General features: G+C 41.8%; 4 protein-coding genes across 6 annotated transcripts; 3 read left to right on the top strand and 1 right to left on the bottom strand.

The window, feature by feature from the left end:
* Window positions 1-461: 461 nt before the first annotated feature.
* LOC109463949 (probable signal peptidase complex subunit 2) lies at window positions 462-21,592 on the top strand. 2 transcript variants are annotated; one of them, XM_019760863.1, is made up of 7 exons: window positions 462-532; window positions 1,097-1,180; window positions 1,310-1,479; window positions 2,183-2,317; window positions 3,562-3,790; window positions 18,354-18,360; window positions 21,560-21,592. In XM_019760863.1, exons 1-5 carry the CDS (start codon window positions 497-499, stop codon window positions 3,746-3,748), a joined length of 612 nt encoding a protein of 203 aa, XP_019616422.1. In that variant the 5' UTR covers window positions 462-496; the 3' UTR covers window positions 3,749-3,790; window positions 18,354-18,360; window positions 21,560-21,592. The 2 variants fall into 2 exon arrangements, with proteins under 2 accessions (XP_019616422.1, XP_019616421.1); XM_019760862.1 differs by lacking the exons at window positions 18,354-18,360; window positions 21,560-21,592 and having other exon boundaries at window positions 3,562-3,844.
* LOC109463950 lies at window positions 7,388-10,073 on the top strand. 2 transcript variants are annotated; one of them, XM_019760865.1, is made up of 2 exons: window positions 7,388-7,671; window positions 8,628-10,073. In XM_019760865.1, the coding sequence occupies exons 1-2, from the start codon at window positions 7,513-7,515 to the stop codon at window positions 9,060-9,062; spliced, it is 594 nt and encodes a 197-aa protein (XP_019616424.1). In that variant the 5' UTR covers window positions 7,388-7,512; the 3' UTR covers window positions 9,063-10,073. The 2 variants fall into 2 exon arrangements, with proteins under 2 accessions (XP_019616424.1, XP_019616423.1); XM_019760864.1 differs by having other exon boundaries at window positions 7,388-7,664; window positions 8,621-10,071.
* Window positions 10,385-13,469, top strand: LOC109463683 (enteropeptidase-like). Its single transcript, XM_019760534.1, has 5 exons — window positions 10,385-10,536; window positions 11,150-11,385; window positions 12,349-12,462; window positions 12,919-13,055; window positions 13,309-13,469. Exons 1-5 carry the CDS (start codon window positions 10,385-10,387, stop codon window positions 13,360-13,362), a joined length of 693 nt encoding a protein of 230 aa, XP_019616093.1. The 3' UTR covers window positions 13,363-13,469.
* LOC109463682 lies at window positions 15,524-17,563 on the bottom strand. Its single transcript, XM_019760533.1, has one exon. The coding sequence runs from the start codon at window positions 17,561-17,563 to the stop codon at window positions 15,524-15,526; it is 2,040 nt and encodes a 679-aa protein (XP_019616092.1).
* Window positions 21,593-21,954: the final 362 nt, after the last annotated feature.

Here is a 21,954-nt window from a genome sequence, read left to right as displayed (position 1 = left end):
TTTTGAACCGGCTTTTCTTCAAGTAATTGCAGGATCAACTGCATAACTCCAACTTTCAGCCCTAACAAATACTTGTAGAATATACGAGGATACCTAAAAATACCAAATTAATGTGTAAAGCAATTTAATATCATGAAAAATACATCAAAATCACCATAACTTACCTGCCCAACTGTTTCAAACTTTCCTCTAGAAACTATGCAAGAGTTCCCGGATGATTCACCTTTGACCAACAAGTTAACTATTCCATTAAAAATAAGGGGTGATTTTGATAAATATATGAAAATATATTTATTGACTCTTTTAAATAGACAATGTGTAATAAACACAGAAAAATTAATAGTAAAAAGATTTTAATATCGAATTTTGCATGTCTCTTTCTGGTAGATTTGAAATTTGGGAATTTTAAAAATCATTTTTTGGTCCCCTTGGAGCAAAGTGGTTTACTCAGATATCGCGAGACGCAGCGAGAAGACACGTCACTTCAAGAAGCATCATGGCCGACGGTGATAAAAAGAAAGCAGCTCTGCCGGTAACTTTTCCATTTCCTCCTCTTTTCGTACATCATTTCACATCATAAAACATTGCTATTGATACAGAAGTTCAATCAGGAGGTACGCAATACAGATTTATGTTTTTCAGAGGTATACTTGATGTGAAAAAGATGGTTTTTCGTTGTCACATGTTAGCAGCAACAAACACCATGTGTGGAAAATTATGGATGAAAAAAATCACCTCCTACAAGAACTAGAAAATTTATTTGCAGAATTAAGTGCCTTTCATGGATTTAATAAGGAAATTGTGATGCAGAAATAAAAAGGTAGAAGTAATACACTACTAGCAGTCACAGAGCTCTTAGAAGAACTTGACGAAAACAAATTCTTCACCATATGGAAGCTGTTTCTCCTAGCCACCTGTACTTCTGAACATACAACTGTTATACAATTTTGTACGAACTCAATTCAAGTTTTAATCTTAGTTAACTATGTCAATTTTCTATGCTATAGTAGAAGATGCTGAAATTTCATTAACATGAACCCTATTAATAATTATAGGCGGAATAAATAGTAAGATAATTTTGATGTGTTTTATTCAGTTTGGGGCAGACGAAAAACCTATCAAGGTGGACAAGTGGGACGGCAGTGCAGTTAAGAACGCCTTGGATGATGTGGCCAAGAAGGTATGAGATAGATTATAACATGATTCAAATTGAACGAGCTTTTTCTTCAGGTTGAAACAATGTGATTATTACTATTACAATAGCAAAACTCGCTGAATTCTCCTTCCAAAATTCACTGTACCACTACAGATCCTGACAGACAAGGATTGTGGGTACGGCTACGTGGAGAATTTCGTGCTGATGGACACGCGACTTCTCATCTGCACGGTGTCGGTGATGTTTGCGCTGGCCGCCCTGGTGTACGATTATCTGCGACCATTCCCGGACTCGCGACCTGTCCTGATATTGTGTGTCATTTCATATCCTTTTGATGCCCTATTTTTCCTCACAACTACATCTATTATGATATTTCTACACAGAGAAAGTTGGGTAAAACACTTTATAAGGGCAGAGAAAAATGCTTAAGGGTGCTTTGTGTTAATATGTATGTCCTCACAATGTACTTGAGTTAGAGGGACTTTCAAAGTAGAATCGAAATCTCCATGGTTTTTGTCTAATGCCTAGGAAAAAATGTTCTTCATAGATCTAGGTGGAGATGCGCACCATTTTGATGTCTATGTTCTTAAGGCATCCAATGCAGTTTTTAGGGCTTGGAAACCCGATTTTTCAAAGTCAATAATACTCCTGTCACATACATATGTATCTACATACCGCACTATATCCCAGTGTATATTGACCCTCATGAAGCAAAAATACCCAAATTTTTGATGGAAAATGGTTACTGTAAGGGCCCTTTGGTGATTTTTTTCGGGTATACCCATAAGATAAAGGACTCATCTTGGGGCTTGTTTCTGCAGTTTTAAATGCCCAAAGTACGTGATATACTGATTCAAATGTGCTAATGTGAAGCAGTATATGTCAATATCACAAAGATATCCTTATTCAGAAAGTTTTGCTGCTCAGAAATCTCATTGGATCTTTTGCTAGTAGTGATACATAAATACCCTTAAGCTTAGACTCTAGTCATTTGAAATGCATGCAGTTCTTTAACCACGGCCTCACCTACTTTGTGCTGATGGGTGTTCTGACTGTCTACACGACATTCAAGGAGAAGAATGTGATCCTGGTGGCCCATCAGAAGGACCAGGCAGGGGTGGACCCAGACAACATCTGGACAGTCAGCTCCTCTCTCAGGAGGTGGGTTAGGGGTTTGTTTTGTTTGTTTGTTTGTTTGGCATAACCGGTAAACCGCTTTTATAGGCGTAACACACCAGTTTTGTACATGTAAGTACATTGTACAAGCTGCATAAGACCAGACTGTAAGGTTTGAACCACTCACACTCTGTCTCACCTACTCTTTTCGATACGTGCGGTGGGTTCTTTAACGTCCATTGGGTGTGGCTCTCCCAAACACGGGACCTCCATTTAACGTCCTATCCGAGGGACATCCCTTACTGAAGCTAGGTACTCATTTTCACCTGAGTGAAGTGAGGAAAGTTGTGTAAAGTGCTTTTCCCAAGGGCACAAGATCAGTGGAATTGGGCAGGATTCGAACCTGGAACCTCTTGGGTCAGAGCTGAAAACTCTACTGTTCCGCCACACAACCCCACGGTTGTTTCTCTTTTCATCTCCATGAAAAATAGAGGTATTGTGGGGTCGTGTGGCGCAGTCGGTAGCGCGTTCGGCTCACACCCGAGAGGTCGTGGGTTCGAACCCTGCCCATGTCACCGATCTTGTGCCCTTGGGAAAGGCACTTTACACGACTTTCCTCACTTCACTCAGGTGTAAATGAGTACCTAGCTTCGGCTAGGGACGTCCCTCGGATAGGAAGTTAAATGAAGGTCCCGTGTTTGGGAGAGCCACACCCCACGCACGTTAAAGAACCCACCGCACTTATCGAAAAGAGTAGGGGACCTTCCCGGTGTGAGTGGTTCAAGCCTTACAGTCTGGTCTCGGGGTTGACATCTTTGAAGAGGTGATAGTCACCTGTTATGTCAATCCTTCCACAAATGTGGTAAATCGTCATAAAATAAAATAAAAAAATTGTTCATGAATCATGGTCTTGGTCTGTGTGTATATGTGTGTGCCCTAAGCAGGCATTTTATGTATTAGTGTTTTTGTTCCCTCATTTTATTTTTGTATCATGTAACCAGTAAACCATTTCATGTGGCAAAACACATCAGTTTTGTACATGTATGTAGAGCACACATACAAACTGCATTGTGACATCACACATTGAAGGAAACATAGGGCCCTACCCTCAATTTTTAGTTCATTCTTTTGCCATTTGCATTCTTTACTGTTAAATACATATTCCCAGAGACCAGAGTCATGATTTTGTGGTGGAGAGGCACAGCAAAACTAAGGCTGCCGTGAAGATTTTAAAATTTTACAGTTTTCATAATCCTTTGGACTAAAACTTTTCTTCTAACTCCCCCCAGGTTTGATGACATGTACACGCTACACATATCCTACCACGACGGCCAGACCAACCAATCACGAGAGGCGTCCGTGGTGAAGTCTGTGGCCTCGTGGTTCGATGAGGAGGGCACGCTACTCATGGACCTGTTCACACAGGAAGTCAAGTCCATACACAGCAGTCTACTTACTGAGAAAAAGGAGAAGTAATCATGTACATCTACAAGAAAGTCATTATGTACTTGTTTTAGTGCAGGGCTCGAAATACTGGGTGCATGTGCACCCAAATTTGCAGCTGTGCACCCAATTTTTTTTCTGTGGCCATACTGGTGCACCCAAATATTTTCATATGTTTACATAAGGCCACACCAATTTAATTTCTTGGTTAACGGATTTGCCCCCTTCATTTTGTTCTGATTTGAAAAAAAAAGATTCTGGTTCAGATTCAACTGCAAAATGCTCATATTTTGCCCTGAACAGTTGAAAACAGTCCCTTTCTTCCTAGTTGTTACAGTTATTCCATCTTTTAATGAACGGCTTCTTTAAAAGCTCAAAATTCATTGTTTAAGTTTTGAACTAGCCCGTTGTGTTGACTTCATGGCGTCTGTAGTATATACTAGTACCATTTTGGGCCACAATAGGATGCCTAGGCCTGTTTTTTTTTGCCCACCTGCTCTATTATTTTTCTAGAAAAATCTGTTAACCAAGAAATTCAATTGGTGTGCCCTAAAATTAGATGTTAAAGAATTGTAGTTTACAGCATATTCTTAACATTTAAGTGTTAGAAAAATAATAAAATCATTGTTATACATGTAGTACTTTTCATAAGAAACGAAACATCATTTTGTTCTTGCTGATATTTTACTTATTTTATATGGCGCACCCAAACACTTTTTTGTTCACCCAATTTTTTTAGGTTGGGTGCACCAGTGCACCTATTCCCAAAAATGAATTTCGAGCCCTGGGTCAAATTACAATGTGTATCACAAAAGAAATTATTATGTAATGATAGGGCTGTGATGTGCAAACATGCTGTAGGGATTGTGTCAAAATTACAATGTATATCACAAAAGAAGTACATGTACTTGTGTAGTGACACTGTGTCCAATTATGACAGACAGTTTCTATAATGAAGATATCCAGATGAAAGAGCTCAACCTATGTATCAAAGTCTTTGTATCTTGAAAGTTCATCTGTGTTGGTAGAAGTCATTATGAAACAAGTTTAACTGTAATGTTTAACACAAGAAATTGGACTCACCCAAATTTTTGACTGTACAACTCCAGTCTTTGTCGAGGAATGAGCAATCCACCGCTTCCGTGACGTCACGCAGAAAACACATGTGACTCTGTGAGCAGTGGATCATAGGTTGCAGAAAGTCTGTGGCGCCCCCGTCTATGTTGAGGGATGGTTGTGAATTATTGCCCTGATGTCTTGGAGTCACGTGTGTTATCTGCGTGACGTCACGGAAGCAATGGATTGCTCATTCCTTGACAAAGACTGGAGTTGTACAGTCGAAAATTTCTTGTGTTGGATATTGCAGTTCAAACTTGTTTCATAATCAAAGTCTTTTTGTTGCTTTTACTTGCCCTGCAGTTCAATGTAGTATCATGTAGGAGGTAGAAGTTAAAGGTTTTGTGGGGAAAATGGTATTTTCTGAATGACAATGCAGTACAGTATTTGGATAGATCTTTGTCACGTCATAAAATGCAGATGTAAAGAAGAAAAATGATTTACTGAAAAGCTAAAAAGTGATACCAACTCAGATTTGAATATTTCAAGACCAGATTTAGTGAGAAATGCGTCTATTCGGAACCATACAGAGTCAGGGCATGTAGATTATGTATTGTAGATTAATTCTTATAAATTCAGTATTTCAGAGCCCGTACTGGTAATGTATGGCAGTGGTAGAGTTATTCCAAATTATGTTATTTCCAGAATATTACCCAAGTCGATTTCCTGTCGTTTGGGAAGAGAGAAAAGAAGTACAAATGTATAAGTAAGAATAAAAGTGATTAAAATTCCCCTGTCAATATACATTTGTGTTTTTTTAGTAATAAACATAAGTACATTCAATAAACAAAATCTGATTTTTGTTTGTTTGGTTTGTATGGTAAAATGAAAACCATGCTGGTTGTGAAATGTAAAATTTTTGAAGCAAATTTTTAAAGCAGTATATTGCCCAAGTAACACCCCACTTTCCAAAAAAAAAAAACACCCATCTTCATATTGGTACCTTCCCATGGGCGTCACATGCCCACTACTTCCGTTTTGTAGAGGCTTTTGATATACTAGTATCCACTTTCTTAAACCAAACCAGAATCATTTTTGGTGACCACGACAAGCCCAACATGATGTGGAAAACGCCCGGTACTGTCATGGTCATCTACGTTTGGGCGACAACTGCGCTAGCTTTGGGTGAGTTTGTTTCGCATAACCGGTAAACCGCCTTTATAGGCCAGTGCAACACACTGGTTTAACACACCAGTTTTGTACATGTACATTGAAGTACAAGCTGTGTAAGACCGAACGTAACCTAACCGAATCTAGGAACTCATTTACACCTGGGGGAAGTGAGGAAATTCGTGTAAAATGTCTTTCCCAAGGGCACAAGATTCGGATTTCCTATCGGGCAGGATCCGAACCCGGGACCTCTTCGGTCTGAGCCGAACTCTACCGCTTGCGCCACACGATCTGCCACGACACGGGGTTCATGGTAGTGTGGCATTTCTTTAGCCTACAGTTGCTAAGTTAGCTTACAACATTAGAACATTTTCAGATACACGCAAACTGATTTGTACAGTCAACGCTAGTAACGTACCATACTAGTGACATTGCCGTATAACACTGGTTGAAATATATGTAATACATTCAGTATGTATGATCATGGAGTCTTACTTATACATAAGAGTTCCACAAGGATTTTGAGGCATAGTATTATGCCTTGCTAATGTGTTTGAAAAGTTTGGCAATGTACAACACGTTGTATAGCGAGCATAAAGTTACAAATGTAAATACACACTGGGGTCACATGCAAGAAATGACCTCATTTCGCAACATCCTTTAAATTTTAAGAGGGGTCGGGAGGTCACAGTACATCCTGTCACGGTGTCATCCCAACAACTTTCAACCATCCTTCCGCGTGACCCCAAGTTAATATCCCGCCATTTTTGACAAAAGGCCCTGTCATGGCTTCCCGACCTTCTCCAGACCATGGTCGGTAGTTAGTCGTGAGTAACTTCATCCGTTGTTCGTTGGTCGGGATTCGGTCGGCGAGATTGCCTACAAACTCGGGAAAGTCATATTCTTCTAGGACGCGATCAGATGTGCGAACTGGAGATAATAAAGGGCTAATGCCATGTCCCGAGGTGGTTATGGTGAGGTAATCCCTGGTCAGGCGCGATAACCACCGAATAAACCACCGAGTGAGCGAAGTTGTAGAAGTACTTTACTGTAACATCGTATTTTATTGTTTGTTTTTTTCTAATTTTCGCTCCTCCGTGAAATACACTTCAAAGTGGACAAGAATAGATATCTCTCTCAATCGTATTCACAATCAAACTAACGAATTAAGAAACAGGCGAAATTAACCTCTCTAAACAGTTACAAAAGTTCTAAACGGGAACTATGCAGCTCCAGATATCTTACTGAGGGACGACTGCGTGTGCGAGATTGAGGAATCCCCTCTACTATACATGTGTATAACGAGTTTAGAGATAAAACTTTTGGTCCAACACAAAAAGTTCTCTCACCTAGAGCTTTCGACCAGTCACTCTGATGTTCCTCAGTAGACTGACCCAGTGAAGCTTGTCACGTGGCTTCTTTGAAGTGTGACGTCAAGATGGCGGCGGCGGTGGCGTGACGTGTGTCTGGTAGCTCCGAGTTTTTTCTGTTAACCCGCGTCTTCTGACCAACGCAGGTCATCCGAATCCCTCTAAACTGTCTCTTTGTCTGCGTTGGATCATCGTCTGTTCATGGGAAAACGGAACAGAGGCTCCTCTGGCTCAAGTGTGGGGGAAAACAGCCCGAGTCAACAGAACCCCCCTCCCAAGACGTTGAAAATGGCTGCCAATCCGCCCGAGGACGTTAGTGAGGTGAGTTTAAATTCCCTCCCTCAAGAGCTACAAACACTGAGGGTCTGCATGGGGGGGTCCTGGCAACGGTTAACGGTGAATTCAGCACGGCCGATAACGCTTAACGGTAAATTCAGGACGGTCGGCAACGCTTAACGGTAAATTGACAGACTTTTTTTCGTTCGAGCTGCACTGGATTTGGTATCTCGCTTTGTGAGAAAAGGTGATCACTGACAAAATTACGTATATCTTACATGTAATGAAGCACGCATTAAAGGTATGTGTACCCTGTGTTCCCCACATGCCCCGGTCCCCGAGTGCGTCCACAAATAAAGGGGAGTCCGAGTCGACGTCAGCCAGCTTGCATTTTTTCAGTCTGCCCAGTGGATTTTGAGAGGGGAGCGTCGTAATCGTAGGGGGGTCCGGGGGAATGCTCCCCCGGGAAATTTAGGATTTTTAAGCCTTCAAAAACGCAATTCCCACATTTTGAGAGGCAAATCATGGTGTTGAGAGTGTTTGTCGGTCCTTCTGACGTTTTCATATTTTACTCAAGATTTTTGTTAATTTGCCTGTCAAGGTTGACGGATTCTTCAAAAAAAATTCTGTAACCCTCCGCAAACTTCCGGAAATTGACAGGAAAGCTGGTTCTAGATCTGGCTAGAGCCGAAGGGACCGAGCGCAGAAGCGCGAGTCGAGCGCCAAAGGCGCGAGCAATGTAGGGGGGGTCCGGGGGCATTCTCCCCCGGGAAATTTTGTATTTTGAACCCTTCAATGACGCATTTTCCTGCACTTTGAAAGGCAAAATTAGGCGTAACGAAGAATTATTCATTAACGCTTAACGCTGAATTTAGAATGACAAATAACGTTTTACGTTGAATTAAAACGACCAATAACGCTTCACGAGGAATATACTGATAACGCTTAACGTTAAATTAGAGCGGGCCGGTAACGATTAACGGTAAATTAAAATAGCCCATAACGGTTAACGAAAAAGGGCATGCAGACCCTCAACACTGGCACAACTAATCATGACGCAAGTAAAGAAACAGCAAGACACTGTGGTAAAGGAATTTAATACTGTTGGAGACAAGCTGTCGTCTCAGATACAAACATTAGACTCCAAAGTTGACAGCCTCACCACCGACATGGCGGCGCTGCGGGAACGGGTGCGAGAGCTGGAGAACACCGTGGAGTTCCAGGACAGCGAGATGAAGCGGCTCAACGACTCCCTGCTGGCTGAACGACGAGAGAGGATCAGGACGAGCCTTCTTGCTGAGAGATACTCGATGAAAGCAGACGTCGTCATTCGCGGAATCCCATACAACAAAGAAGAGAACTGTAGGCAAGTACTTGAGAATTTTCTGGCCGACGAGCTCGGTCTTGATTCTATGCCTATTGTTGCGGTCCATCGACTTTCAAGACCTACAACCTCACGACCGAATCCTCCTTAGTCCGTTTCGTGAACTACCACGATAGAGATTGTGTATTGCAAGGGGGGAGGAAGTTACGGGGAAAGAACACGTTTGTGGTGTACGAGCATTTACCCCCCCCTCTCCAAGCCGCGCGCGGTAAACTAATTCCGGAGAGGAATGCTGAGGCGGACAAAGCCAAGGACAGTAAAGTGAGTGTTTCGATCTGGGTACCTCCCAAGTGTACTTACGCGGCGCTGATGGTTAATGGCAGGGAGAAAAAGCGAGTGGACGCCGTAGACATTCTCCTTTCAAAGCAGGACTAGTATGTAGAGTGTAGAAATAGAAACGTATATTCAGTTCACTTGACGTTTGAAAAGAGTTATCATTGCTGTATGTGTTGTTTTCTTTGCCTGTTTAGAAGACCACTCTTGTGCAAGTGGCACTCAGCAGTATAAACGACTTTGAAATGTTTTTTTTTACCGTTCAGCAGACCACTCTTGTGTAACTGACAATCTGCATGAACAAATTTGAAATGCTGTGACTGATTTGCATTAAAAAGTGGCTGTTTTCACAACAGGGCCTGAGGAATTTTTTTGACACCTGCTAATTAAGAGTACATAATGGCGCACGCTAGGTGTAAAGAAATCACTTCCTTGTTTTGTTTTGTTTTGTTGCTCCTTTTGTTATCATTATGATTTGCCATGTGATATATGATTTTTGCCAGCCGGACTAGGCTGATTAGACCTTGGTGTTTCCTAAACATATTTTGTTTTATTTATTGCGGAAAAATAGTAATTATTTATGGAGCTAAAGCACATGCTGGAATGCCGCCAGACCACAAGCAAAAAATGTTCTGTTGTGTTGTTGTTGTTTTGTTTCATATATGGAGAGAAACACAAGTTGGAATGCGATCTGACCACAAAAATCTTCAGGGCAAAAGAATCTGTATGTTTTCTTATTTTACTGTTTCTTGTGAACTATCCAATCTTGTGTTTCTGTGTTTAGATTTATGTTCCATATTTTGGATTTATGTTCAGTTTGGACTTATGTTCCATATTATTTTGTATTTGTTTATCTTTTTCTGTGTTCTACATGTCCCTTCAGTATAAGTTTTTCTGTGTGTGTATCTTATGTTTGTGAAAATCAATAAAAAGAAGGAAAAAAAAAAAGTGTGACGTCAACACTGGTTCAAAGGTATCTGGTAGACGATGTCGGCCCCCGTCGCGGTTCAATGTGTATAATGAGTTAAGAAACGAATAGCGTCATAAGTCATGTTGATGGCGGTTATATTGTAGACTGTGTATTCACATGTACAGATTCGGCATTCCTAGCACTTGACTTCTGTGATGTTTACAGACTACATGACAGACCACTGCGGCGAGGTGTTGCCGGTATCGGGGGGAGGTGTGCTGGTGTCCCAGCCTGAAGACCAGTACCCCGGGGGACTGGACTGTCAACTCACCCTGTCCGCTGACTCGGGGAAGTACATACACATTGGGGTTCAGTCGCTCTCGTAAGTTTTGCCATTTCTTTGTATCAATTTTATCAGGAAAACATATTGTTTCTTCTTCTTCAAACAAATAAGGTCAATGGCCTGAACCAGACGTCTATCGCCATGGTAACCAGTGTTTGTTTACATCATGTTGCGATTTTATAGCAGGAGGGATTCTGTCACCATATACATAAATATCTTCCTATAAGGCCACACCAATTTAATTTGTTGGTTCTCGGATTTTTTTCGGAAAAGATATGAAGCAACAGGGAGAAAAAAATATCAAAACAGACTCAGGCATCCTATGATAGCCCAAAATGCTATGAATCCAGTATAGTATGATAGGAGCCCTGAAGTCAGCATACCAGGCTGATTTGTAATTCAAACAATGAATTTCAAACTTTTGATCAAACCACTGCATTGACAGATGGAAAAACTGTAACAACTCTGAAGAGAAGGGACTTTCTTCAGCTGTTGACGTTTGGGCCAAAATATGGGCACGTGGAGTTGATTCGGAGGCTGAAATGTGTGTTTTTTTTGCAAATCAGAAAAAATGAAGCGGGGCATCCGTGAACCAACAAATTAAATTGGTTTAGCCCAAAGAATGGTCCAAACAATCTTATTTTCTCCACAGAATAGACTGTGACGGAGACAGCCTGTCCGTGTACCGGGGCGGGAGTGTCGCTCTGTTTGAGCTCCTGGGCAGCCCGATCTGTGGTACGTCATCGGGATCGTCTCAAAATACCTTCACCACGCAGGAGGGGGGATATTTCTCCTCCACCAACAAGATGACGTTACACTTCGTCACGGATAGCAGTAGTGCATCACAAGGGTCTGGTTTCAAGATCACTTACGCTGCGTATAAGATGAGTAAGTTTTGTTTTATTCCAACAATTCATGACAACACATGGTGACAGCACACTCAAGTTTTTTCAGCTTATTTTATGCCGCCACTAACGCAGAGGACAAATACAGGACAGGACAATACTTACTCTCCAAGCAGAGGTATGGGTTTTGGGGGTATTTTTAGCGTGTTTTTAGGCTTTTTTTATCGGGGTTTCTCTTCTGAATTTTTTTTGGGGGGTTTGGTGGAAAAAAAATTCAGTGCAAAAGAGAAACCCCGATAAAAAAGCCTAAAAACACGCTAAAAATACCCCCAAAACCCATACCTCTGCTTGGAGAGTAGACAATACTCAAGTCGTGTAAAGTGCCTTCCCAGGGGCACAACATCGGTGGCATGTCAGGACTCGAACCTCTTGGTTCAGAGTCGAGCACTCTGTAGTTACGCCACACGACCCCACGATGAGTAAGTTTGTTTCATCGTATCTTGTTACAATGATGTATATATTACTAAAAGTATGGAAACTAGTAGGTCACACAAAGTGTTCAAAAAGTCGTATTTTCCAAGACCTGTCGTAGAGTGGAACTCGTTGCCACCAAGCACAGTTGGGACATCATCCTTAGAAAGCTTTAAACAACTCCTGCAATTAGGTTTGCAAAGGTTGGGTGTAACAGGTCGTTCGGTGTACTATAGCTAGCTGCCACGTGCCTGTGAAGCTGGTGTGTTACGCCGAAGGGCGGTTATACCGGCTATACCGTTACAAATACAGATGCGTCGACGGTGAAGGTTAGACATCCAGGTAAAACCACTGACCGTTTCTAAAATCAAATCCAGTTGCTGGAGTAACTTTTTTTTTTTAGCGTAACTGATACATAAACTTTGAAACGTTCAAGCGCTTTTGGTTCCAAAGTTCTAGTACCTTTAGTTAGAATTTTGATGTAAGATTCTATATGCAGTTACTAATGCGTCCGTATGTATGTGTACATGTTCAGGTCCCTGCAGTTCCGCGGAGTTCCGCTGCAGTAATTCGCGCTGCGTGTCCGCGGAGCTCACGTGTGACTCGTACGATCACTGCGGAGATAATTCAGACGAGACCAGCTGCAGAGGTAAGACAATATTGGGACTCTTTCCGTCATGTAAATCGTAATCATCTCACCGTGTAAAAATTAAAGTGCCACCGTCTGTTTCACTCTTCTCTGGGCCTGAGCTAGCCTCTACCAGGCTTCAGGATGCGGCTGCAAAGAGTAGAAATTGGACAAATGCATGCTGGTCCGTCAGAGAGTACAGTGTGTGGCAAAATGTACTCTCTAGCGGACGATGGAGGCGGTGTACATTCGGGCCAACCGTCCAACACTGAACAGAGACGGGGGGTGACACAGGTTATCTGACACGTACGACCCTCTGCTGCAATCACGTGTTTCCGACATCAAGTCCCGGAAACTGCAGTAGAAGGGTCGAAAATTTAGATAAGTCCAAAAAGAGTTGTTGGCAAGAACGTTTTGAACTTTTGAGTTGTTCCAAACCCTTTTTCGTCATCTTTTCGCTTTTTCTTTTATTTCTAGATGGAAGCACCTCAAATCTGAGCACGGACAAGATCGTGGGAATCATAGTGGCAGCGATAATTGTAGTGATCTTCCTCGCCACTGGTCTAGCTTACTTCATGTGTGTTCGCAGACGTGACGATAGTCAGAGTAGCAAGGTGAGTGAACGTTTGTTTTTTTAACAAAATTCTTTGAAAAATTTTTTCATTAATTTTTTTATCCAAAAATGTATTTTTAGGAAATTTTCTAATCACCTTTTATTGTCTTTTTAACACGGCCTATACAAAATGGGATCCATAAATGTGATGAAATATCTTGTTCACCTATTTAAGAATTAATAGATAAATGAAATATAATTTTCTAACGTTTGTGTTTGTCCTTTTCTTGTTTTTCATTTCTGTTTCCCGACAGTCGCCGGCTGTGGTCTACTCTACCCGCCAGTACAGAGCCTCACAGCGGATGTGATGCGAACTGCAGGGCATTGTCATTGAGCTCTGTTGTATAAATTGTTGTAATCAGCACCAAGGACAGGGCTATTTGTTCATTTATTGAGTGTTCAGCACCAAGGACAGGGATAGTTATCCATGTATTGAGTGTTCAGCACCAAGGACAGGGATAGTTATGCATGTATTGAGTGTTCAGCACCAAGGACAGGGATAGTTATGCATGTATTGAGTGTTCAGCACCAAGGGCAGGGATAGTTATGCATGTATTGAGTGTTCAGCACCAAGGACAGGGATAGTTATCCATGTATTGAGTGTTTAGCACCAAGGACAATGATAGTTATGCATGTATTGAGTGTTCAGCACCAAGGACAGGTCTGCATGTATTGAGTGTTCAGCACCAAAGACAGGGATAGTTATGCATGTATTGAGTGTTCAGCACCAAGGACAGGGATAGTTAGCCATGTATTGAGTGTTCAGCACCAAGGACAATGATAGTTATGAATGTATTGAGTATTCAGCACCAAGGGCAGGGATAGTTATGCATGTATTGGGTGTTCAGCACCAAGGACAGGGATAGTTATGCATGTATTGAGTGTTCAGCACCAAGGACAGGGATAGTTATGCATGTATTGAGTGTTCAGCACCAAGGACAGGGATAGTTATGTATGTATTGAGTGTTCAGCACCAAGGACAATGATAGTTATGCATGTATTGAGTGTTCAGCACCAAGGACAGAGATAGTTATGCATGTATTGTGTGTTCAGCACCAAGGACAGGGATAGTTATGCATGTATTGGGTGTTCAGCACCAAGGACAGGGATAGTTATGCATGTATTGAGTGTTCAGCACCAAGGACAGGGATAGTTGTTCATGTATTGAGTGTTCAGCACCAAGGACAGGGATAGTTAGGCATGTATTGAGTGATCAGTACCAAGGACAGGGGTAGTTATGCATGTATTGAGTGTTCAGCACCAAGGACAGGGATAGTTGTTCATGTATTGAGTGTTCAGCACCAAGGACAGGGATAGTTATGCATGTATTGAGTGATCAGCACCAAGGACAGGGGTAGTTATGCATGTATTGAGCGTTTAGCACCAAGGATAATGATAGTTATGCATGTATTGAGTGTTCAGCCCCAAGGACAGGGATAGTTATACATGTATTGAGTGTTTAGCACCAAGGACAGGGATAGTTATGCATGTATTGAGTGTTTAGCACCAAGGACAATGATAGTTATGCATGTATTGAGTGTTCAGCACCAAGGACAGCGCTAGTTTTAGACGTAAGATATTGAATTAAGTGTTTATACCGTTGGAAATAAAGCTCCAATACCTGAGTGCAGAGTTGACATTGTCTTTATTTTCAAACAGCACTTCTGATGACGTTTGAGACAGAACCATTTAACATTGTTTTATATTACTTTGACATAGCAATCTCTTACTGTATATAACTCATGGCAGTTACACGAACAAAAGTGAAACACCCAACCATGTTACAGATGTAAGGATGGTACTTTGGCAGAAATACATAGTCATATAGGTCAGGTCATATACAACTCACAATTGCACACCATTGCAAGATGACTTTGCATTAGCCAGCTATGCGTATTTTTGTTTCAAGTTTGTAAGTAAGTTTGTAATCACAGTCACATTTTTGTTTTTAATTTTTGACTAGTTCTGATTTCCTGTTCAAAGTATGGAAGGCCGACCCCTATGGTCTTACACAAAACTTTCCGCAATCATGGAAGTTCATCTGTGTTGGTAGTTACATATTTAAAGACCTTTGATCAAACACAAAAAGTTCTCTCACCTAGAGCTTTCGACCAGTCAATCTGGTCTTCCTCAGTAGACTGACCCAGTGAAGCTTGTCACGTGGCTTCTTTGAAGTGTGACGTCAACACTGGGTCAAAGGTATCTGGTAGACGATGTCGGCCCCCGTCGCGGTTCAATGAAGGGAGGTGGGCCCTGATGTATATGGCTTCCTTCACCCCTCTCAAGAAATAATCTTGTTCACTATCCAAAAACTTTCCGCACTTTGTAATTTATCCCAAAAAACTGATCTGAGCGGAAATTTTCTGCTCTTTGAGAAGCATGTTTTCCTTATGCTCTTGTTCTTGTTCAAAGTTCTTGTTTTTATGAATAAAAACATTTGATTGATTGATTAATTAATTGATTGATTGATTACTCCGTAGGCACAGAGTTAAGAAACTCTCTGCAGAAGCAATACTTTTTCAGGTGAGGAAAGTTGTCCTGGATGCACCTGGAGTGATCTCCGTACGCGTTGATGCGGCTGATATCTGCTGTTATCTCAGTCTTAAGGTTCTCACCAGACAGCCATTTCTTTACTGACACCTCATATGCTCCACCATTGGGTCTGGTTTTCAGCGTAATCAGAAGGTCCAGGAAAGTAACATTAAGTTTAGCACCAAATATAGCATCTCGATACTTCCTGTTACTTTTAACAAACTGTAATACTTTCTCATTGGGTTGGACAATTTCTGCGTGAGTTATGTTCTCTAGGTAAAGCTCGACACAAAGGCTTCGGTGGTCTTCTGTTAATTTATTCATATAGGAGACTGCAAAGTCCGCTGCTTCTCGAACTATTTGATCCGTGGTGTTCGCCGGTATGGACTGCAGACAGGTGCACCAGTGATCGGCTATAGAGGCGTCCTCGCATGTTCGGTTGAGCGGGATCTCCTGAAAAAGACTGATGCCGTGTCCCTGGAAACTAGCCGGGTCGCCTGGGTAGTCCAGGACGTGCTGCAGCGTCTTGTGGAAGTCAAACGCCGTCGTGAGACGTTCCTCGTTTTTCTTGAGGTTTCGAACGATCTCGGGATGCGTCTTCTTCATCCAAGGTGGAACGGCGATTCCAAAGAACGGCAGTCTTTCCTCCAGTCGCCCTTGAAGTAGCTCTCTCATGCCGCTGAATCGGGCTCCATGGTCGGCAAAAAGTATGAACACGGTGCTGTTGAGGTAACCCTTGTCCCTCCAGGATTTGATGAGTGTCAGAATGTCTTCGTCGGCAACCTGCACCATGTTTAGACTTCCGTGGCTGAGTTCGGAGTGAAACGCGATGGCAAACTTGGGGATGTCGTGATACGCTTCTACAAAATCTCGGGCGTATTTCAGAGTGTACTGATGCTTAGGAGTCGCTCCGAAACAGTAGAGTTCTTTAGACTCCCGGAGAATATCTTGTGTTACCCAGAAAGTCCTCATGTAGTAATCGGTTGGCTGTTTTATAAAGCCACGTAAACGGTATTGGAAAGTTCCGTACTGAGGCCAATCCTCCGCGTGCATGGTCGTGTAGCCCATCCTTCTGAACTCATTCCACACTAACGGTAAGACGTCACAGGTTGTTGAATTTTTCACTCCCGTCTTCGTGTTGGGCAGCTCTTCCTCGTGAAACCCCGTCAACATGCCGAGGAACTGCGCCGTCGTGGCGTCGCCAATTACGTGATAACCTTTCAGGACGTGACCCTCCAAAGTCTCTGTGAAATATTTGAACGTTTTGGGCAGTTTTCGCATGAAGTTCATTCGTGAGGTTGAGTCCACTCCGACCATAAGGACGTTCATACCCTGTCCAAGTGCCTTCTTCATTCGGCCTTCCTTCTCTATGTCCACCTTTTTGTCCTGAACTAAACCATCATTCCTTATTACTTGTGCAAACACGTTGTTATGAACTCTAAGAACTTTGACCAATGATTGATTATTTTCATTAAACACACTCTCATGTAAGAAACAAGCGACCTTAGCAAACTCGTCTTTGAATGGAAATTGTATAGCTTCTTTGTTGGACACAAATCTTTCTGTGCTCAGAGTGGTATATAGGTTTCTGTTATCATTTTGCCTCTCAATTCTACGGTACTTGCAGCTGAGTAGTGTATGTTTTGGTGGAATGGCGCTGAAGTTTACTTTAATTGTATCCCAAGGAGATTCTTCTGTCCGCGAGCTTCCGTCTAAATATGTCAGGTAGTTGATAGAGGCATGTCCGCAGTACAGGTTTGTTATATTTTCAAAAAGGTGGTTGAATTCAGTGCTCTCCATCTGTAGGTCCGGATACTTGCACACTGGTTGCTCTCGACTATAACGGTGGCGAGACAAGTTGGTGATATTCCCACCAGTATCTATGTTGCTTGCTTCGTTACGGAGATCCTTGTCGCTTTGGGAAGTCTGTGTTAGCGGCTGGACAGGTTTCCCATCTTGGGTGACCTCCGTGTGCATTGCAGCCTCTTCTATTTTGAGCACGTCTGTGTCAGGATCTATCAATTCAGAATTTTGTAATCGCACGTTAAAACTGTTTAGTGCTGCACGCTCCACAATTCCTGCTTTTCCCAGTTTATCGATTTCTGTTGTTGTTGTTGTTTTTGTTGTTGTTGTTGTTGTTGTTGTTGTTGTTGTGAGGTGAGAGTGAGAAGCTATGCTTGGGAAAGAAGAGGTCTCTCCCCGTACAGTCATCCACGCCGCTCGGTTCGAACGATTAGCTTTTATAATCTTGACGTACTGGGTATTTGTCATGTGCATCACCACAAAGATATAGATGAAAGTAAGGAGTCCGGCGGCGGTCAGGATCAGGTAAAACGAGACTTTGATACACCTTAAGGTCACCATATCGTCTTAAGATTTCCGGAACTCTTCAAACCTATAGGATACGAAATGGAAAGAGTAGAATTTAGAGAATGGGTACAAGCACATGTAGCTCACAAAAAAAGACTTCGGAGATCTCATACCTCCATGAAATATGTAGAGATTTTGGAAATGTTTGTTATTTTGGGATTTATCTTATTGATTATTGAAATAAAGTCATAATTACCATAATTCATTTTGATTTATGGTTTTCTACACTCAACATTATTTCGGTTGTAAAATATATATATGTTTCGTATTAACATGTCCTCATTAATTATGCAAATGATCTATATATTAGCAATATATGCAAAGTGATGTTAACCTTTAAGTAACATACACGTGTCAGAAGGTATTAAATTCCCATCAATTACCAATATGGAATTTTCACATTAATTATGCAAATTAGATCATTTTTGCATAATTGGTATCTGATGGTGTTCCACCTACCATAGATAGCATACATTACATGTATGAAAGTATCATCAGGAAAAACACTGTAACTACAGAATTCCCTCATTAACTATGCAAATTGAGTCTTCATTTGCATAATTTTCATTTATTCATGTACATCTCTCTATAAGCTACCTACCTACCAAAAATGATGAAAATATGTTGTTCCTTTCTGGGCTTTAAAAGATTTCGCCAGGAAGTCACCTGCAGTTCCAGAACAAGCTGCTAAGTGGACAAACCCCACACCACTTATTCCTGACAGGAAAAGCTATCTGTCACACACCCAAAACAACACCTACATTTTTCATGGAGGTAAATAAACAAAGGTAAAAAAAAAACTAGCGTCACCTCTGTAGGACTTTTAGATGCGCTTGCTTATTGAATTTAGTATGAAGCTACCTAGCCTTTTGTAAACCATCCACAAGCACCAACACCTAAATGAGAAACATACACATGAAAGCGACCGCTAAATCAAAAGGGACGTCAAACGCTGCGGTAGCCTGGTGTCTACCTGTACTTAGCACCGTTGTGCCTATCCAAACCTACCCTGGAAGCCAAGCTCGTTTTCCGGGCCGCAAGAGCCCTTCGCCCGCTGGTGTAAATTACCGCTACGAGGGGAGTCTAGCCCGGGGGAGTTTGGCTGGCCCTACAAACGTTGTAGGGCCGAAAACTCCCCACGGGCTCAACTCCACCGCAGCGGTGATTTAGGTCTGCGGGCGAAGGGCTTCTAGCTGCCGAAGGAAACGTTAACGGTTAGCGGCCCGTAAACTTGTCTGGTACCCAAGGTAATCCAAACCACGAGTAGCTGGATAACACCGACGTAGCTAATCACAAATAGATATCAGACCAGAACTATGGCCATATGATAATATAAATGGTAAAATTACCTACTTACAGTTATTGGGTCTTTGGACGGATGCCAGGTCCAGATACTTGCAACCGTTGCCAGCCTGTAATCTTATTGAGGGATTTATGGTTGAGTGACGTAGTTCGTAGCCTGGGTGCCAGCCCCTACCGCGAATGAGAGCTAACCCCTTCGGCCAGGGAAGCCATTCGCCCCGCCGACCCCGATTTGCGCCCTGGCTCTGAAAAAGATAAAGGGTTTGGGGCAGCCTGGGCTTGGGCGGCGGATACTGTAGCGGACATTAGGGCTTCTTTCCACAAGAAAATCTATCGCTTATGAACGCCAGCGTCTGGCACCCAGGCTAAGTTGTCCGTTGCGTGGCACATGTTTTGATTCCGGTTTCCCGACTACATTAGCAACCGAGAATTCCTATACCTTCATATACCTACCTATACCTACCTATACCTACCGTCCATATTTTATGTCGAGGCGGAAGGCAGAAGCGCAACATTATTACTAGGCCTAAGCAGCTTTAGAAGTACTAAATTTTTCGTAACAAAAAACAATAGGTTTTCCTCTTAAGCGCTTGCATTGGGTGTCCTTGCGGTCCTTAGTTTTGCCTGTGCTGGTACCGAGGCGCTGTGTACATAATAAAGGAAACAGGATGCAGAAATAGATGTCGGTTGTTAACCTCTACCAGGCACGTGGGTCGCAAATTGGAGCTTCTATGGCCCTGGATCTTCTCTGGTATACTATCCCTTTATTTCGGCCAATTTCTACTATTTTTCCAGCGATCCGCGGTGCCTGGTAGAGGCTAGTCGGATGCTACTTTGGCAGAATTACATACAGATTACCTTTTTACAAATAGAGGTATTTCTGACCATGATGCTATATGTATATTGTAGAAGATATATTTGTGAGTTTTTTTTATCTGCCGTTTACTCAGGTCATGTGTTTTTGAAACTGCATTATATATTTATCAAGCTTGGAAAAAACGCAAAACCTTCATTTTTTCATAAATTTCTTCTCTGTTTTCTCTTTCCCGGACTCGTGCTTATATTTAAGCTCAAGCTGAGTTGCATTTATGTTCTTTTGACAATTTGAGTTGACTTCGTGCACTTTTGACTCTTATGTACCGATTATGTTATGTTCAACTTTGTTATAAGTTCTTTAATTTCATTTGATGTTTCCAGTCTGACCTTTTGATTCGGACTTGGATTTATGTTTCTGTGATTTCTGTATCTATGTTTATGTTCATGTTTATGTTCTGGTGTCTTATAAGCCCATATGGGCTGGGCGACACGTTAATAAAAATTCATTCATTCATTCATTCATTCATTCATTCATTCATTCATTCATTCATTCATTCATTCATTCATTCATTCATTCATTCATTCATTCATTCATTCATTCATTCATTCATTCATTCATTCATTCATTCATTCATTCATTCATTCATTCATTCATGTACATGTATAACTCACAATTACAAACAATCGCAATATAACTGCCATGGTCATGAGTCGAGAGTTTGCATTAGCTACCTATGCGTATTTTTGTTTCAAATTTCACAGTCACGTTTTTGTGTCTGATTTTTGACTAGTTCTGGTTTCCTGTTCAGAGTATGGAAAGCCGGTGCCTATAGTCTCAAACAAATCTTTTCTCACTTTGTAATTTACCCCAATATAAGGCCACGCCGACTTAATTTTATGGATGACATCCTCTGAAGACCCCCAAACTAGTGCGCGCGGGCGAATAAAAAAATTCCGGGCAAAAATAAAAATGCTACGAAACCACAGGAATACAAAGCTGGTATTGTGAATTTGCGGTAGTACATAGTGACGTACACGACAAGCCGGCACATGCTGGCTTTTTGAGGAATCGGCACGAGTTCTTGCCGTCGTTCGGTAGCCTGGGTGCCATCCGATCCAGAGTTACAACCGGCTACGTATTGTCACTAACTACCATGGACTAGAGTCCTAGTCATGGATTGTCCACTATATAACGATAAACGCACAAAGCTGCCAATCTTCTCTCTGCTTGCTCAACAGAATTTGTTATATTTCATGCTATAGATAAATTTGATTTCATCCTAGAAGGCAATAACCCTTACTGTGTACAAATAGGTAAATATATCAAAGAATGTTTAGACCTTATAACAAGTAGTATTAGTTGACTCATCTATTGTTTTGTACGTAGGTTAATTTCGTTGTACCCATGTATTTGTCTGTATGTCTACATGTAGTTTAAGACCTTACGAAAGTCTCTGTACTTTTGTTGTGTCAATAGAGTTCTAAGGCCACACCAAGTAAATTTTATGGATGATGTCCGCGCGCGCATTGATTTTGACCTATTCCTAGAAAAAACACAAGAAATTCCGCTTCCTGTAACTATGACCAAAGAGTCACGACAGTGCCACAAATCGTCAGATTGACGTGAGACCCGTAACGCGAAAACAGGATAGGACGACAACTGCTGTTCCACCTGATTTATTGCTGTTTTGATGATAAACAAAAGACTTCTTGCTTGTTACACTGTGGCACCTCATTCAATTTGTGTCCTAACATTTGTCATCTCTTAGTATTTTTCTAATCTAGGCATCTTGTTTTAGGGTCTCCAAAGTACGTCGTCCATAAAATTTACTTGGTGTGGCCTAAAGTTCTATACATGTACATGTTACCGCGTCAGGCCA

The sequence above is a fragment of the Branchiostoma belcheri genome, unplaced genomic scaffold (assembly GCF_001625305.1).
Source record: "Branchiostoma belcheri isolate BF01 breed outbred unplaced genomic scaffold, Haploidv18h27 scaffold13, whole genome shotgun sequence".
In the NCBI taxonomy this organism is placed as follows: Eukaryota; Metazoa; Chordata; class Leptocardii; order Amphioxiformes; family Branchiostomatidae; genus Branchiostoma; species Branchiostoma belcheri.
The sequence above is the reverse complement of the archived record's forward strand: the minus strand, read 5'-3'. Positions and strand labels throughout refer to the sequence as shown.